This window comes from Vombatus ursinus, unplaced genomic scaffold (genome assembly GCF_900497805.2).
Source record: "Vombatus ursinus unplaced genomic scaffold, bare-nosed wombat genome assembly UNPS02014826.1, whole genome shotgun sequence".
NCBI classification, from domain to species: domain Eukaryota; kingdom Metazoa; phylum Chordata; class Mammalia; order Diprotodontia; family Vombatidae; genus Vombatus; species Vombatus ursinus.
This window is the reverse complement of record NW_020954604.1, coordinates 9,499,378-9,516,379: the sequence shown is the minus strand read 5'-3', so window position 1 is coordinate 9,516,379 and position 17,002 is coordinate 9,499,378. Positions and strand designations below refer to the sequence as shown.

The window sequence follows — 17,002 nt, the reverse complement described above, 5'->3', positions numbered from 1 at the left end:
GGCAGGAAGGTGGTCTTGGCTGTGGCAGGGATGGCAGATGGCAGCCAAGCACCAGGCCCCAAAGGAGCCAACTCTGGTTGTATGTGTGCAGGTTGGAAGATGTGTTCATCAATGCCTCCTATGGGGAACAGGGTAAGGAATCAGGGCTCAGCACAGAGGTAAGGGAGGCAGAGGGACAAGGAAGAAGAGGCGGCAGCTGACAGGAATGCGGGCCCAGATGAGAGACATATTCATAGCCTATAGATGTCTCCTGAATTCTCCAACTCCCCTCCAGAGTTCTCCACCCATCCTAGGTTTGTAAAGACTTCACTTCTTCCAAGTACCCCCAGCTTTCCTGTCCCGCGGTAGAGCTGGGCACTTCCTTGCTCCTAGCCAAATCCATAACCACAATCCCCTTCCCTAATTTCTTACCAGATTTTTCCCTTTCTTTTTCTATTGCCAAGCCTCTTCCTCTTTTAACCATCCTCTCCTTCGCTCTTTTCCCATTTCCACCCCCCCAAAACACTGGCCTGGGGGTGGGGAATGGGAGCTGAAGATGGGAGCAGGAGTTCAGGGGCTTTATTAGATTATCTTAGGGATGAGGCTGGTCAGTGGGCAAGGGAATGGTGGGGTCAGTGAGTGGGGAAGGGGGGACTGAGAAGTAGGCGGACGCCTCAGATGCCAGTCACCTTTCCCTTAATCTGCAGCGTTGTTGATATGGTTAACTGTTATATGACAACAGGTAGGCTGCAAGGTCCGAAGACGGGCAGCCTCTCGGTTGGCATTGAGGGCCACGCTTATGAGGTATTCACTCTCCTGGCCAATCTCAGACATCCTCAGGTCAAACTCCATCAGGGTCTTGTTGTCCGACATGCCCTCCAAGAGCTGCTTCCCACCGTCCTGGGCCATGGGGTGTGAGGAAGAGAAGATGAGAAGCAGGGGGAAGGTTGCATTAGAGAGGCTTTGTTCTTGGGGGTACCCATCTTCTAAGAGGTGACAATGTGAGACTTTGGGCAAGATACTTCCCCTTTGGACCTATTTTCTGTAGAATGAGGAATTTGGAATCCATAATATCTGAAGACCCTTCCAATCTAAATCTCATGACTCTATGACAATATGAATCTACAAAGTGTCCTCTAGCCCTCCTCTCTTCCTCCAACCATTCTCCTCCTCTGCCACCCTTGTTGGTTTGGTCTATTTGGGTTGGCATTAAATTTAAGGCATCTGTAGCACTGAGTGATGCTGTACCCTCTCACCACTGAACCTTTGCCCAGCTGCCCCCTTGCCATCCCTTCTTGCTGACTTACCAGACCAATGTGGTTGCAGGAGAGATTGATGCAGGTCAGAGCGGTATTGACAGACAGCACCTGGGAGAACACAGTGGCCGTGGGCTCAGATAGTTCATTGCCCCCCAGGTGCAGGTTGGTGAGGGTTGAATTGCTCTGCAGGGCATGGGCCAGGGCCTGCCCACCCTCATCCTCAATGCAGTTGAGGCGAAGGTTGAGGGAGAGGAGGGTGGTGTTGTAAGACAGAGCATGTGCCAGTGCCTGGGCCCCCAAGGCTCTGATTTTGTTGTTGGCCAGCTTGAGGATTTGCAGGTGGCTGTGGTTGATCAGCTTAGCTGCAGCCCGCACGCCTCGGTCCCCAATATTGTTGTGTGAGAGGTCTAGCTCTAGAAGGGCTGGGTGGTCCATGAGACTTCGAATCAGGACACGAGCCTTCTCATCATCCACCTTGCTCCGAGTCAGTTTGAAAACCTGAGGGAGCAGAACAGTTTCCTGGAGGTAACTGGGTGGGAGCTTGTCCTATCTGTTCTTTCTTGGAAGAACTGGGGGTAGGGAGGGAAGCAGTGATTGGAGTCTAGCCATTCTGTCTCATAATCTGACTTCTGGAAATCAGGCTGGGCGGGTGGAAGGTATAGGATGGGGGCTGGGGGATGGGCAGAACTAGTTAAGATTTCCCTAGCTCATAGATAGGTTGGTGACAGTGGATAGAACACCAGCCCTGGAGTTAGGAGGACCTGAGTTCAAATCCAACCTCAGACACTTACTAGCTGGGTGACTCGGGGCAAGTCACTTAACCCTGATTGTCCTTCCCCCCAAAAAATATTTCCCTAGCTTGCTAAAGGGAAGTATTCTTAGTGGATGGAGTGTTGGATTTGCTTTTGGGAAGATTTGGGTTCAAATCTGGGATCATGAGCAAGTCTCAACCTCTCTTAGTCTGTTTCCTCATTTATAAAATGAGGATAATAGCCTACTGTGCCTACTCACAAGGTTGTTGTGAGACTCCAATGAATTAATGTTTGAAAAGTACTTTGCAGATATAAATATCAGTTCTTATTATTAAAAGTAAGGGCCATGATTCTCCACTGAGACCTCACTGTGGTATGGAGAGGAACCTAAGGTCCTCTGGAAAGGGCCCTGGTTTTGAAAGCAGAGGATCTAAGTTCAATGCTTACTCTTACTCTTTTTTTTTTTTTTGGTGAGGCAGTAAGTGAGTTGCCCAGGGTCACACAGCTAGTAAGTGTCAACTGTCTGAGGTCACATTTGAACTCAGGTCCTCCTGACTCCAGGGCTAGAGCTCTATCCACTGAGCCACTTAGCTGCCACTCTTCTTATTCCTACTCTTACATCTTATCTGATGCTTATTCCCTGTATGAACTTGGCTAAGTTATCTTCCCTTCCTGGCTCCTGTAAAATGAGGGAGTTAGATGCCTCAACCAGCATCTGGCTTCCCTTCCAATTCTAGATGTGGGATATTGGGAAAATGCTGGGAGGTCTTACCATGGGAAAAAGGCTTTGAGTAATGGGTCTAGAGCTTATGTCCCAGGACTAACCTCTCTATGTTGGAAGAAGCTCATGAAATTTTTTTGAACACACTTACTGTGGAAGACCATTTCTTAAGTAGTAATGGGGATGAAGTCTGGACTGGTGAGAGGAATAGCAACATAGAGACAAGATCAAAGCTCTTGAAGTGTTCATATACTAGGGCCAATCCTGGAAGGGGGAAGTTTTCTCTCTCTTGATCTGTGCGTGCATGTCTATATGTGTGTATGTGCATGTGTGCATGTGTATTGTGTGTATATGCATACATGTGAACATGTATATTGAATGCATGTGTGTATTGTGTATGTGTGTACTGTGCATGTATGTGTAGTACAGCATGGGAAAAAGTCAAGAGAAGGTGATAAGAGGAAGGAAAGAGAAGGGAAAAGGAAGTGAGGAATAAATAGGAGGGAAAAAAGGCCAATAGGGAAGAGAAAAAAAAGGGAAAAGGAGATAGCAGGAAGGATGAGAAAAGGATCATAGGACCATAGATTTACAATAACAGTAGCTAGCATCTATCTATCTATTTATCTATCTATCCATCTATCTATCCACACACACACACACACATACACACACAGGGTTTTGCAAAGGGCCTTACATATACTGACTCATTTGACTCTACAACAGTCCTATGAATTAGGTGCTATACTTATCCTCATTTTGCAGATGAGGAAACTGAGGTTGAGGGAGGTTGTTGCCTTGGGCATCCTGCTCCAGGTAGAAAAGTAACTTGCACACAGATGGTAAGGAAGACTTTGAGCTGGAAGGGACCTTAGAGGCCCTCCACCCCAAACTCTCTATTTTACAGATGAGAGCACTGAGGCTCAGAGTGTCTGTGGTCACACAGCTGTAGAGTATCTAAGGTAAAATTTGAACTCAGATCTTCCTGACTCCAAGTCCAGTCCTCCATCCCCTACAATCTGCTGCATCTCAATAGGAACATAGAAAGATGGGGGAAAGGAGGAATAGGAAGGTTTGTGATTGAATGAGGAAAAGAGAAAGGAAGAGAATAATCAGTAACAATAATAATAACGATGATAATAATAATAATAGAACAGTATAATCTAACCTGGGGTTGTCACTTCCCTTCATATGTCAAGGGTTGTTATGGAAGAGCTCTGAAGTCACAGGCATAAACCCATGCATTTAGAACTGGAAGAGAACCTTCCATTTCATAGACGAAGAAACGGGGGTGGGGGGGGTGGGGGGGGCAGGCAGCTAGGTGGATGGAGCACCGGCCCTTTAGTCAGGAGGACCTAAGTTCAAATCTGGCCTCAGACCGAACACTTGACACGTACTAGCTGTGTGACCTTGGGCAAGTCACTTAACCCCAATTGCCTCACCACAAAAAAAAAAAAAAAGAAAGAAAGAAACAGAGGCCAGGAGAGGTGAAATAATTTGTCTCCAGTCCCAGCTAGTTAATGGCAGAGTCAAGATTCAAACCCAGGTCTTCTGATTCTAAATCCACCATTTCAGTCCTTTGTTCCCATAGTCTGTTCAGCCCTGACATTCTGTAGGTCTGTGGGGGAAAAAAAGGGTGGGGGGAGAGGGAAAGGAACGGGGTTTCACCACCTTGAGGGTGTGACAAGCCTTAATGGTGGAAGCCAGGGAGAGGCAGTCTCGGGTGGTGAAGAGAAAGAGGTTCCATTCGAAGTTCATGCCGCAGTCCTTCACTCCGAACACCAGATCGAGCTCTTCCAGCCGCCGGAGCCCGGCCACCAGTTGCCCCAGTTGATAGTGGTCCATGCTGAACTCCTCCACCTCAGTCTCGCTGGCTGAGTCTGACTGCTCCATTTCCTGGATCTGCTGTTCCAGCTTCACAGGGGGCAGGAACTGGTCCACGCTGAGCCTGACCACGTAGTCCTGGCACAGAGGCACCAGCTCCAGAATCACTCTGGGGTCCGTGGTCCCCGGGATGAAGTATTTCAAGAGGTCTTGGAGGTGCCTCTCGAAGAACATTCGTTTCCAGCTGTTCCCATACTTCTCCACGTGTCCCACCGCCCAGCGCTGGTTGCAGCGGCGGCGCCAGTAGCTCTCGTCCGTAACCAGGTTGGCGACCACCTTCAGGGGCAGGTCAGTGGAGAGGCGGTCCAGCACCCTCCGCTGCTGGATTGGATTGAGCTGGGTGAGTACAGGATTTTCTGTGGAGAGGAAAGGCAGAGTAGAACCAAAGGCCATCCTATTTGTAATCAGTGGGTCAACAGGCATTTATTATGCTCCTACTAGAGGCACAGGGGTAGGGAGGGGGAGGGGGAGATGGTGGAGAGAAGCTTATAGTGAATGAGTGGACAGCGTTGGACTCAGGAAGAGCTGAGTTCAAACTTAACCCTGGGCAGTCACTTAACTTCTGTCTGCCTCAGTTTCCTCATTTGTAAAATGAGGATAATAATAGCACCTACTATATGCTAGAATAATAATAATAATAATAATATAATAACAACATAAGGTGATATACCTAAAGTGATTTGCCAGCCTTATAAATATGTTACCTATTCTTATAGGCTATGAGAATGCCATAAAAGTGAGAGTTTCTGCCTTCAAAGAACTTATATTCTTAGATGTTCACAGATAAGAAAATGTATATATAAAACAAAAACAAAGTGGTTGGCACGGGGCACTAGCAACTGGGAGAATCTGATTTTTAAAAAAATTTAAATCTGCTTCTATTTTATCTGCCAAGGAGAATAATTATTTTTAAATTAAATTTTATTTTTTAATGAACAAAAATTCCACTTCTGTCACTCCCACGTCCTTCCCCATTCCATAGAAAAAGAAAGAAAAACAAAACCCCTGTAACATATAGGCATAGTCAAGCAAAACAAATTTCCAAATTGGTCACATACCAAAAATATATACCTCAATCTGTACTCTGATGTCACTGCAGGAATTTGGAAAGGACTCTTAGGCTGAGCCTTGAAGGGAGCTAGGGATTTTAAGAAGAAAACTTTCTAGGCATGGAGGGAAAGCCTATACAAAATGCAATGTCCAATGTATGGGGAACAGCAAATAGGCCAGTTTGATTGGATAATAGGTGATAGGCTGGGAAGAGAACAAAGGGAATAATAAAACACCTGCTATGTGCCAAGCACCATGTTAAACACCTTTACAAATATCTCACTTGATCCTCACAACAACCCTGTGAGGTAGGTGCTATTATTATCCCCATTTTATAGTTGAGGATCCTGAGGCAAACCAAGGTCAATCAGATTGTCCAGGCTTACAGTTTCACACATGTCCAAGGTCATATTTGCACTCGGGTCTTCCTGACTCTAGGCCCAGCATTCCATCCATTGCCAGTCGCTGCCTCAGGGACCCAATCCCTGCATCTGGATGTCTCTAATTGGGAAAACTGCTAGATTTCTCCCTAATCTAAAAAGATCAAAGTCTCCCTCAGGATACTGACATCTTTGGTCTTAATTAACACTTGAACAACCTCAAACTAGAAATTCTGCCCATACTTCAATTTTTAATCTCCTATTACTTTTTGTCTTCTTGCCTTCTTTCTTTCTATGCCAGACATACTACACAAATCTGAGCATACTTTCCCCCTCCTTTTCTTCTAGGATTTACTTATTCACAGGTAAAAGAGTAATATAAATTCAGAAATATCACAACAGGCCACTGGAAATCAGAAATCTGTACAGAAGAAATATACCCAGTGTACAAAGTATAGCTCTATTTCTTATTAATTTCTTCCAGTTCAGCTAAAAATCTCCTATCAAGGAGGATTAGTAAAGATATCACCAGAGTGGGGTATAGTTAATTAGGGAAGGCTTCCAAGAAGAAGCAAGCTTGCTTTGAACTGTTTTGTTTTGACCCAGGGTCTCCCTAAGTGGACCATGCTGAAAGTGGGGTAGCTCTGCAGAGGCCCAAACTTGGTACTGGTCTTGAAGGAAGGTTTACCCTGCTCTCTTTTTCTGACCTAGGCCTGTCAAAATAGTTACTGCCCTCAAGGAGCATAGAAATCCTAAGATCATAGATGGAGATCAAGAAAGGATTTCAGAAGTCATCTCATCCAACCCACTTCATTTTACATCTGAGGAAACTGGGTGATGGGGGCAGGATTTGAACCCAGGTTCTTCAACTTCCAATCCAGCGCTCTTTCCATTGTATGACAAATGTCGGGTCATATGATCGTGGGACTCCAGATGCAGAGCTGGAAATGGTGGAAAAGACCTTAGAAGCCGTCTAGTCCAGTCCCCCTCATTTTACAAATAAGAAAACTAAGGCCAAAGGAGGTTAAGTGACTGGCCTAAGGTCACAGAGACAGTAGATGTTAAAGGCAGGGTATCTCGGTGTACCCTCAGTTCACTCATTAGATCACTTCCAACTCATCCTTTGCTCTCGCTGTCAAAATTTTTCCTGACTCCCAACATAGATCATTCCTCTTCTCCAATACTTCTTCTGCCAGCTTCTCCTTTGAAACTCAGATTTCAGGGGAGATAGGGCAAGGGTTGATCAAGAGCAGAAGGGAGGGAATTATAGGCAAGCGGGAAAGGCTGTGAAGGCAACAATTAAGACATGTTCCAGGCCCAGGGAGTACACTGGTTTGACTACGGTAGAGGGTGTTTATGTATTTACTTTGCTACATGTTTTAGTAGTTTGCTCCCACTAATATACTGGCTTGTAAGGACTGTTGTGTTTTTCCTGTTGATACCAGGATTCCTGAGATGGAAGTAATTTTGTCTTTTCCATGAGCCTGAGAGTTCCTGAAAGGCAGAAACAGTATCTATCCCATCAGACTGGGAGTGCCTTTGTAGACAGGGCCTAGCTTTTTTTTTTTTTTTTTTGCTTTTTGGTGAGGTAGTCGGGGTTAAGTGACTTGCCCAGGGTCACACAGCTATTAAGTATCAAGTGTCTGAGGCCCAATTTGAACTCAGGTCCTCCTGACTCCAAGGCCAGAGCTCTATCCACTGTGTCACCTAGCTGCCCCCACAGGGCCTAGCTTTCTTGTCCAACTGGAAACTCTCTAAAGGTAGGGACTGTATCTCTCCCGTTATACTGGGAGTTATCTGAAGCTAGTTTAGCTTTTCCTGGGACTGGAAAACTTTCCAGAGTGGCCAAAAAATTTCTTCTGAGCCATACACAGATCCACTAAAAGTTTCATCTAATTTCAGTCCTGATGGTTATGGCGGGGTGTTATGAAGTGAGGATTGTTGAGAATGTTAGCCGCTGAGTCTGCAGGAAGCTGAGAGCTGGGGAGAGTCCCAGGGTCAGGAGTGGAAACCTAGGGAAACAGTCTTTGAATGCCCTAGTTAAGAACCTTTCCTTCCCTAACCTGATAGGGCACATCTCTAGGAGGCCATGGCACAATATCCAAGGACAGTGACCATTGCCACAGATCCCCTTAGCCTCCACCTCCCAGTTGCGTCGAGGGTAGCCTCCCTGGGGTAAGTAGGGATAGATGGCACTTACTTTCAAAGTTGCTGACAATATGCTGTAAGCAGAGTTCAGAGAGCCTGGGCACGATGGTCAGGGACCATTCTGGGTCCTCTGCAATGATTCGACGCATCCTCCGTGTGTTGGAGGCTGGATTTGATACTGAAATCTTCGATGGTGGGGGGATTGCCATGGTTACCTGGGAAGAGGCTGGGGCTGTGACACAGAGTTCAGTGGTTTTGTATCAGGAGACTCCTTAAGCAGAAAGAGCCAGAAATGAGTGGCTGCTGAGGTCCTAGGGCAAGAGACATTGTTAGTGTCAATAGCTGGCACATTGCAGGTACCCATAAAATGCTTGATGATAATGATGGAGATGGAGATCAAGCTGGGCTGTGGCCAATGGGGCATTGAAGCAGAGAGCTTAGCAGCCATCCTGAGTCTTCTTTAGGCCAGTCCAGGATACAGGAAAGGCTGGAGGGAGAAGAGTGGGCACCAAAATGGGAGGGAAAGGGGCTGAGGGAAATAAGGGGAGGCTAGGGGAACATGGGTACACCGAGGGAAAGGTAGGGGGTGGGAGTTTGTGGATCCTTACATTTTGGGCTCAGTCTATGATTTCACCAGGATAGGAAGCTGGGCTGAGGAACTCCCCCTTCCAATGCAGACTGATTTCTTCTCTGTACTTTACAGTTTGAGAGACTGGCCCGGGGGTACTGAGAGGTTAAATAGCTTGCCCAGGGTCACAAGAGTATGAGTCAGATCAGACTTGACCTTAGGTCTTCTGGACCCTGAAGGGAGCTCTCTATTCACTGCACTACACTGTCTTTCACCTTAGCATTAAAGAAGGGAATTTCTATATTCTTAGGTAAATAGGGGTTGTATCACCAAAGGATAACACTTAAATGTGACTAAACTTTAAAGTTGAATAGAGGATTCCTTTAGTTAGGTGTTTGGTTTGACAGAAGTTTGCTTACATGATTGAAGGAGATGGTGGGAAGGGGGTGTATGTGGCTGATGGGGATGGGGAGAGGGGACAGGATTGAGTGCTGCTAGGTGGGAAAGTCTCAAGCAATCTGGTTGAGATCCACTGCAGAATAGTCTTTGAGAGGGAATCCCATTGCCTTTATGGGTGTACATGGGAGCATATCTGTGCCTGTGGAGGCAAGTGTATCTACAGTCTTTCTATATGCAAAGATACACAAATCTCCAGCCCTTCATCTCCCACCTCTGTGTCCAAGTCTCTTAGGATAGAAGAGAAGGTTCTTCCTCCTACATCTTTCCCCTAAACTGGGCTCCGCTTCTCCCCTCTTACTATGGGCTTGGCTTTATGGGTTAGAATAGAGCCAGGCCCGTGATCTGGTTGGATGGTCACAGATCCTGCCCCAGAGTCCAGAGGCTAGTCTCAGGCCAGAGAAGCTGCCTAGGTCAGGCCTGCAGAACCCTTTTCTCTTCATTTCTTTCATGGGCTATGGTCCAAAGCATTTCCTTTCTCTAGCCTCATCCTTTTAGAGTTAGATTCTGACTCAAAACTGCCAATCAATCAATCAATCAATCGAGTATTTATTCAGCACCTACTATGTGCCAGACACTGATTGAGATGCTGGGAATTTGGGTAAAAAGAATGAAATGATTCCTATTCACAATGAGCTAACATTCTAAGCTCAGCTTTCTGGCTTAGGAGTGAGGACAGGGGAGTGGGAAGAGTAAGGGAGGGTCACTTCTGTCTCACTGACCGCTTGCCTGCTCATGTTTGGATCCTGAGCTAGAGTTCTCCTTGAGAATGGGTTACAGGAGAGAAGGGGTGGGAAGGAGGGAGGGGAGGGGAGATGGCAGGAAAGGAGGCCCCTGATTTCCTCTTCTTTCCCGACAGACTCTCAACATTCTAGACAACAGCAGGCACGCATTGGCAGTGAAAATCGAAGTAAATCTGGGTCTGAATTTCGGGGGATGTGATTGTAACATAAGGGTATCCTCCTTTGTCTACACACTGACACCTTTCCAGATTTGCTTGTGGGGATCCCTGTCCCAAAGACAAGGGCTGGAGCTGGGACAGAGGCTGGAGTAGTTAGGGCCCCTGTGCCCTCCGCCCCAAGTCTCCAACTGCTTGCCTGGGCTGCTTTTGAATCTGCTCCTTGGCTTCCTGCACGGCAGGGAGGGCTCCTTTGAACCAAGCCACTGTACTCCCTGGCAGAGAAAGCACAGCAGATGGTGTTACCCCCCTGTCTAGCCCCACTCAGCGGCTCAGTGCTGGATGAAGCACAGGTCCCTTCCTCTGTGGCCCTGCTAGGCAGCCGTTCAACCACCTGAGGAAGGGGATTGACCCTGAGGAGGCTAGAGGGGAGATGATTGGAAGGCCTATAGGAGGGATTGATCATCTGTGAGGCAGAGGCTCTATTCCTGCAGGAGGAGGAAAGGGGAGGAGCTGGGGTTGGGATTTTTGCACTTTGATGCTCAGAGTGGAAATGAAATTCAGATTCATGCAAATTAGAATACAACATATTTAACTAACCAGCCTAAACAACTTGAATGACAAGACTGTGGGGACATAGTGGGGTGGGGGTGGGGGAAGATTGGGTCTATGTGTGGAGAATGAGGTTTATGAGTGAATGGGATCTGTAAATGGGGATTGGGCCTTTTGAAGGAGGATGATGGCTCTGAGAAGGGATGGAGTTTGAGGGTGGGATGGATTCTGTGAAGAGGGATGGGGTTTATGAAGAGATGAGGTCTGTGGAGCGAGGGGGTCTGTTGAAATAGGTTGGGGCCTCTGAGGAAGGGTGGGTTCTGTGAAGAGGGATAGGGTTTATGAAGGTAGGAGGTTTACGAAGGGGGTCTATTGAGGGATGATGGGGCTTGTGAGGATGGTTAGGGTCTATGAAGAGGGATAGGGCCTCTGAGAGAGGATGGTGTCTCTGAGGGAGGACAGGTCCTTTAAGGAGTGAAGAGGTCTTTGAGGGGGATGGGGGTTTTCAGGTCAAGCCTGGAATACCTGGAGTGGGTGCTCTCCTAGCCTCCAGGCTCCTGTGGTACCTATTCTGGCTTGGGTCAAGGGCCCATGAAGGAGGGTGTGGTCCCAAAGGAGATGAGAGAGGCAGAGAGCGGGTTAGGAAGCTCAGCAGTGCCTGGCTCTGAGTCATCTTCAGTAGGCACAAGGCAGTTCTGTTCCAGCCTGGAATCTTTCTCTGAGGTCCAAACCTCTTCCCAGTATGTGAATGCCTTCTAGGGGATGGCTAAGGGGAGGTTATCCAAACTTAACCTTTCCTCCTAACACAGCCCTGCCTGGATCTTTCAATTTGGGGGAACCAAGGCCAGTCCAGCAACTGCCAGTAGGCATTTATTCACTCCTGTGGGTGACCAGATGTCCTAGTTTGGCTGATGATCTTGATTTTCAATGACCTGCATTGGATAGACAAATGTCTTCTCAGTCCGTTATCTAACTGCTGACAAACTGAGGTTCTAAGAGACAGAGGTAAGGAGGGAGGGCATAGGGTGGCAAAGGTATGAAGATGGGATATGTAATATCTTATGCAAGGAATAGGAAGTAGGCTAATATGATTGTGGAGGGGAGTAATGTATACAAACGTTGGAAGGATGGGATGGGACCATCCCCTTCTCTCTGTTCACATGGCTACCACCCCATGAGGTCAGGCCCTAACCACCATTTGCATCAGATGTTGCAATAAATGTTGCATTATTTTCCTATAAGGAGGGATTTTCCCCTGACTAGTTTCCACAGAAGGAAGGATTTCTTAACAAACAAAGCCATCCAAAAATGCCTTCTTATCCTTTGTGACCCTTACTCTTATCTTCCCATAAATTCTTCTCAGGGAGGAGTTCTCTCTTCACGTGCTGGGGCATTTCTTCATGTGATATGGCACCAATAAACCACAAGCATTGTACATCGATTATCCTCCATACTTATGAAATCACTGGCCCACCATTCCCCATCATATATCTTTCTGTTGATATTTTCTGTGCTTCTCGGGTACAGTTGCATTCTACCCATGCCAAACAATAATTTCTCTCTTGCCTTTTGGGTGACCTGCAACTTTACTTCTTCCGAAATTGTAGTAATCTCTGGAAGCATAAGGATGTTAAAATGACAGACCTTTGTTTCAAGAAGCACTTTACCATTTCTCCAAAGTAATCCAGGTCTTCTTTCCTCCTCCTATTCTCCTCTTTCTCTGGGCCCAGTTTGCTGTTAATCCAAATTTCCTGTTCGAGATATATATCCTGATGACCCAACTTTATGAGCTGTTGATCCATCTGCATATAGTGGAGATAACAGACAATCTTCATCCCTTTTGTTTTTGCTGACTGGATCATTAAGCTGAATTCTTTTTGAGGGACTGTGGAGCTCACATGGTGGGCCTTGTGGTGTTCTGGATGTTCTTGATGGGATCAACACAATATCATTTGCAAACAGGACCTTGCCATATGTAAGGTATACTTCTATTTGGACTCTACACTGGGTGGCAAACTTTCTTAAGCATTTCTCCCTCTGTTTAGTTCTCACTTGATACTGATAATCAGAGGGTTGTTAATCTCTATTTACCCTAAGTGGGCTTAATAGCTAAAGTTATTCATACCATATAAGAGGTTATTTATAGTTTAAATGTATTTCTACTTGAGTACAGAGGCCAACCTATGGATCCTTTAAATTTATATAGCTTGTTAGTCTCCACTGGGACACAGGGCTCTCTGTTTATCTTGGATGCCATAGTTAATGATTTTAACAATACTTTCTCCCTAAAATACCTCATTCCTATGCCTTCTTAATTAATGTTCAAACTTAGGTCACTCCCGTAGCTTGCTTTCCCCATTCTTTCTGGGCTGGAGTTGCTACAGAAAATCAGGTTGATACAACATGATCTACATTTGTGAGATTGACTTCCACGGCATACTTACTGTTCCTGGACAATCCTAATATTAATTTCTTGTTGATTTTCCAGTACTGTCCCCCACAGTGATTCTAGATCTTCAATGCTAAATATTCCTTCCCTTCTTTCTCTTTTCCCAAGATGACCTCACTTCCTGCTTAACTGGGACAATAGAAGTGAACAGGCTTGAGCACCCTCCCTTTCCATTCATTACCTGACTTCTTACCTGACTCAGAGGAGGAAATGTTTCTTCTTCATTTCTAAGTTTAACTTAGTGCCTTTGACCTCTATATTTACCTGCTTTTTCTGAAGCTTTGCTCAGGCAACTATCTAGTATCTCAACTTTATCTTTATTCTCTTTCTTTCCAATGGTTCATTCCTCTCTGCCTATAAACACGCATACATCTCCCTAAAATCTTTCTGCCTTGTAACATTGATGTCTCTGCTGCCCTTAACACCTCCTCATACTTTATCTCCTAGAAATCTGAGCTCTGTCACACTCTAAAAATGTTTTCTTCAAAGTCATCGACAACTTCCTGATTGTGACATCCAACAGCCTTTTTACATAACATTCCTTTCTTGGCTTCTCTGACATTGCTATGTAATGCCTAGCACACTGTACTTGAAATCAGGAAGACCTGTGTTCAAATGTCTCTGATACTAGCTATGTGACCATGGTTAAATCACTTAACCTATCTTTGGTTTCTTCATCTGTAAAATGAAAAGTTGGATTTGTGGGCCTCTAAGGTCCCTTCCAGCTCTAAATCTATGATCTTTCCTGACTCTCCTCCTACCTTTCTAATTGCTCTTTTTCTGGTTCCTCTTCTTCTTCCTCCTGTCCTCCAAGACTCTGCCATTGACTCTCTTCTCTCTCTACACTCTGAGATCTCATCTACTCTCATCTGCTCACCTCTGAGCAGATGACTCCCAAACCTTTATCTCTAGCCCTGACCTTTTTCCCAAGTCCTAGTTCCACATTTTAAACTTGCTTCTGGACCTCTTTACTTGCATGTCCCACCCATATCTCAACCTTGATATGCTAAAAATGAATACATCCTCTAAACTTGTTTCCTTGCCTAATTCCCCTAAGATACTATTATGGGAATGGAAGAGAAGGAGCACATTTAGGTGATTCTTGACAAACTAGGGTTGACTGCAATTGGGTTAACACTAGCAGAACAGAATAAGCATTTCTACAACATCTACTATGTGCTGCCACTATGCTAAGTGTTTTACAAATATTACCTCATTTGATCCTCACAACAACCCTGCAAGGTAGGTGCTGTTATTTTATAGTTGAGGAAACTGAAGCAAACAGAAGCTAAGTGACTGGTCCAGGGTTATGTAGCTACCAAGTCTCAGAGGCCAGATTAGAATTTGGGACTTCCTACGTCCAGGCACACCACTCTATCCACTGTAACCAACTAGTTGCCTCCCACCAGACACTATAACCAAGCAGAGCTGCGATCTGATGAAATAATCAACATAACTTGTGGGGAGGACTGTGTGGGGATGGGAGCGAATCAGTGAAGGCACAGTCAAGGCACAGTCAAGGCACATGGGACACAGCCTAAGAGTTATCACCAAGTTATATCTTGTTTTTTAAAGTAGCAGGACAAGGGGCAGAAAGGGAAGGAATGAGGAACGTATGGAATCAGGGAAGGTATCTGCATCTAGTCCACTGCTCCTATTTGACAGATAAAAAAACTGAGGTGCAGAGAAGGGCAGTTAATTTCCCAGAGTTACACAGCTGGTCCAGTAAGAATCTCAACTCACATCTCTCAACTCCAAATCCAGAGCCTTTTCTACTATGCCATGTTACTTCCTGTGAGTCTTTGTTCTTCCTTCTCCTTCCCATCCTCCAGAATACTTGGGCTTGGTGTTTCTCAGTCTAGCGAAATTGCTCATAAAAGTGACAGCAACACACGTTTATACAACACATCAGAATTTACCAAGTGCTTTCCTCTCAATGGTGTCTATAACACCGATATAATTCCCATCACACAGATGAGACAACGGGCTGAGAAGCTGAATGATTTGCCAAGGTCACAGGCTCGAAATGGACACAGCTGAGACACACTCAGGTTTCCTGCCTTCCGTCCCTGGCCCTTTCCAGGACATTACACTGTGAATGCAGGTTACCCTGTCCCCTAGGCTTATGGCTCCTGCTCAAACCTGCCTTCGGCTTCGGCAAGCCCAAATCCGGGACTGACCCAGAATGAATGAGTGTATTTTGTTTTGTTTTGAACCCTCCTCACTCTGCCTCAAATACTGGTTAACTCCTACTGGGCTTTTCCTCTCAGCCTTCTGCTTTCTAAAGGTCATTGCAGTGCCTGTCCACCCATCCTGTGAGGAGAAAAGGATGCAGCAGCCTACTCTAATCAAGGGAAAGAGACTGCAGGGAGGGAAGCTGGGAAAAGAAAGCCTGGGTTCCCCAAAGGGGCCTCTGTCCCAAGGGACGTAGAAGCAGAGCAGGAACAGGACAGTGGCATAAGTATTAATGATGTCCCCAGGTCCTTTTCTCCTTCCTTCTTCCACATGCAGCCCAGCCCTCCCCATGACATTGTTAAGTAAATAATCACTCCCTGGGGACAAGGGAACTCGGGTATCTTTCTTCAGCTATGAGGTGATCTCAAGTGGCTGATGCTGGGGCTACCAGGTCTTCCTCCTTCCTCCCCCTGCCCCCCCCAGAGGGAAAAGGAATCAGTTTGGGGAAACCATACCACCAAGAGAGTAAGCCATGAAAGGCTATCCTAAAGAAGAGACCAGAGAGTTAAGGGTGGAGACAGGGGCAGAGCAGGATTCTTTTATCCAGGGGGAGACAGAGGAGGCGGCAGGAGGAGGGGACGGGGTGGGGTGGGTAGAGGAGACACAGATCTGGACAGGGCGAATGACAGGGACATAGGCATTGAGGGGAGCAGGGCACAAGGACATCAATCAGCCTCCCATCCCCAAGGTCTCCTCACCAGCTGCCTCGGTCGCCTTCAGTTTAGTTGGGACCCTCTGCCTGGCTCTGTCTCCAAGGAGACGCCTCCCCTCCCCCCAACCGGAAGGCTCTTTGCATTGGTTGCTATGCACGCAGGCTGTTGTTAAGGGAAGGAGAGTGAGCGTGTGTGTGTGTGTGTGTGTGTGTGTGTGAGCGCTTGTGCAATTTGTCCAGTCTTAGTTTACTGCATGATGTATACACATATATGTGCAGTGTGTACTTATATGCTTTGTCCCTCTCTGAACACACACGCTTCTCATGGGACCGTGTGCAATTTATTCTTTTGTGTGTGAGGGGCTGACTGTAGAACTCATCTGGCTTTTCCCTCCCCTTTAGGATGAGATTAAGGTTTAGGAAAATGGGTGTTGCCAGGATCTCTTAAGGTCCCTTTTCCTAGCAGATGAGATGGAAGACTGCACCTACTAACCCTAACCCCTGTCTTCCCCCCACTGGCCAACCTCAAGGAAAGTTGTGGAATAATTTCCATAACCAGGGATGCTCAACAAGGTGCATGTACCTCTCTCCTCCCCCACTCAGCAGTCACAATAAACCCCGGCACCTTTGTGCAGTCCTTTCCCTACAAGAGGGAAGCAGGTGGTAAATCCCAAGCCCCAGGCTCCTTCTCAGCCCAGCCCCACACAGTCCCTCTAGAGCCCTCAGCTTCTAGGATGCAAGAATGAAAAGAGGTTGTGGTCTCTGCTTCTCAGTCGCATCCCATTTTCTAGGGGGTAAGGGTGTGGCCCATGAGGTGGGTTATCTGGTTGGACAGTGGAGGGAGGGTTAAATAGTAGCATTTTTTCCTTCTTTTTCAGTGCTCCCCCCTCCCCAGTGAGCTCATGTCCTTAATGAGCTGGGGAGGGAGGAGGAGCCTGGCCCTAATAGAAGACTTGGAAACCCCAGAGGCATAGGCAGGGCAGGAGTAAACAACACAGGGGCCACGCACTGGGAACTTTGGA

At 46.6% G+C, this 17,002-nt stretch overlaps 1 protein-coding gene across 1 annotated transcript; it reads right to left on the bottom strand.

Moving 5' to 3' along the window:
* Positions 1-543: 543 nt before the first annotated feature.
* Positions 544-16,933, bottom strand: TCTE1 (t-complex-associated-testis-expressed 1). Its single transcript, XM_027838384.1, has 5 exons — positions 16,027-16,933; positions 8,223-8,481; positions 4,380-4,948; positions 1,287-1,736; positions 544-879 (listed from the first exon to the last, which is right to left on the bottom strand). Exons 2-5 carry the CDS (start codon positions 8,377-8,379, stop codon positions 676-678), a joined length of 1,380 nt encoding a protein of 459 aa, XP_027694185.1. The 5' UTR covers positions 8,380-8,481; positions 16,027-16,933; the 3' UTR covers positions 544-675.
* Positions 16,934-17,002: the final 69 nt, after the last annotated feature.

Bases quoted from the DNA above. Each gene is read 5' to 3' on its own strand.
- TCTE1 (XM_027838384.1), bottom strand. From the start codon at position 8,379: ATGGCAATCCCCCCACCATCGAAGATTTCAGTATCAAATCCAGCCTCC. The intron at 4,949-8,222 runs GTAAGTGCCATC...TCCTCTCCACAG, and splicing joins TATTGTCAGCAACTTTGAAA to AAAATCCTGTACTCACCCAG. The intron at 880-1,286 runs GTAAGTCAGCAA...CCCATGGCCCAG, and splicing joins CCTGCAACCACATTGGTCTG to GACGGTGGGAAGCAGCTCTT.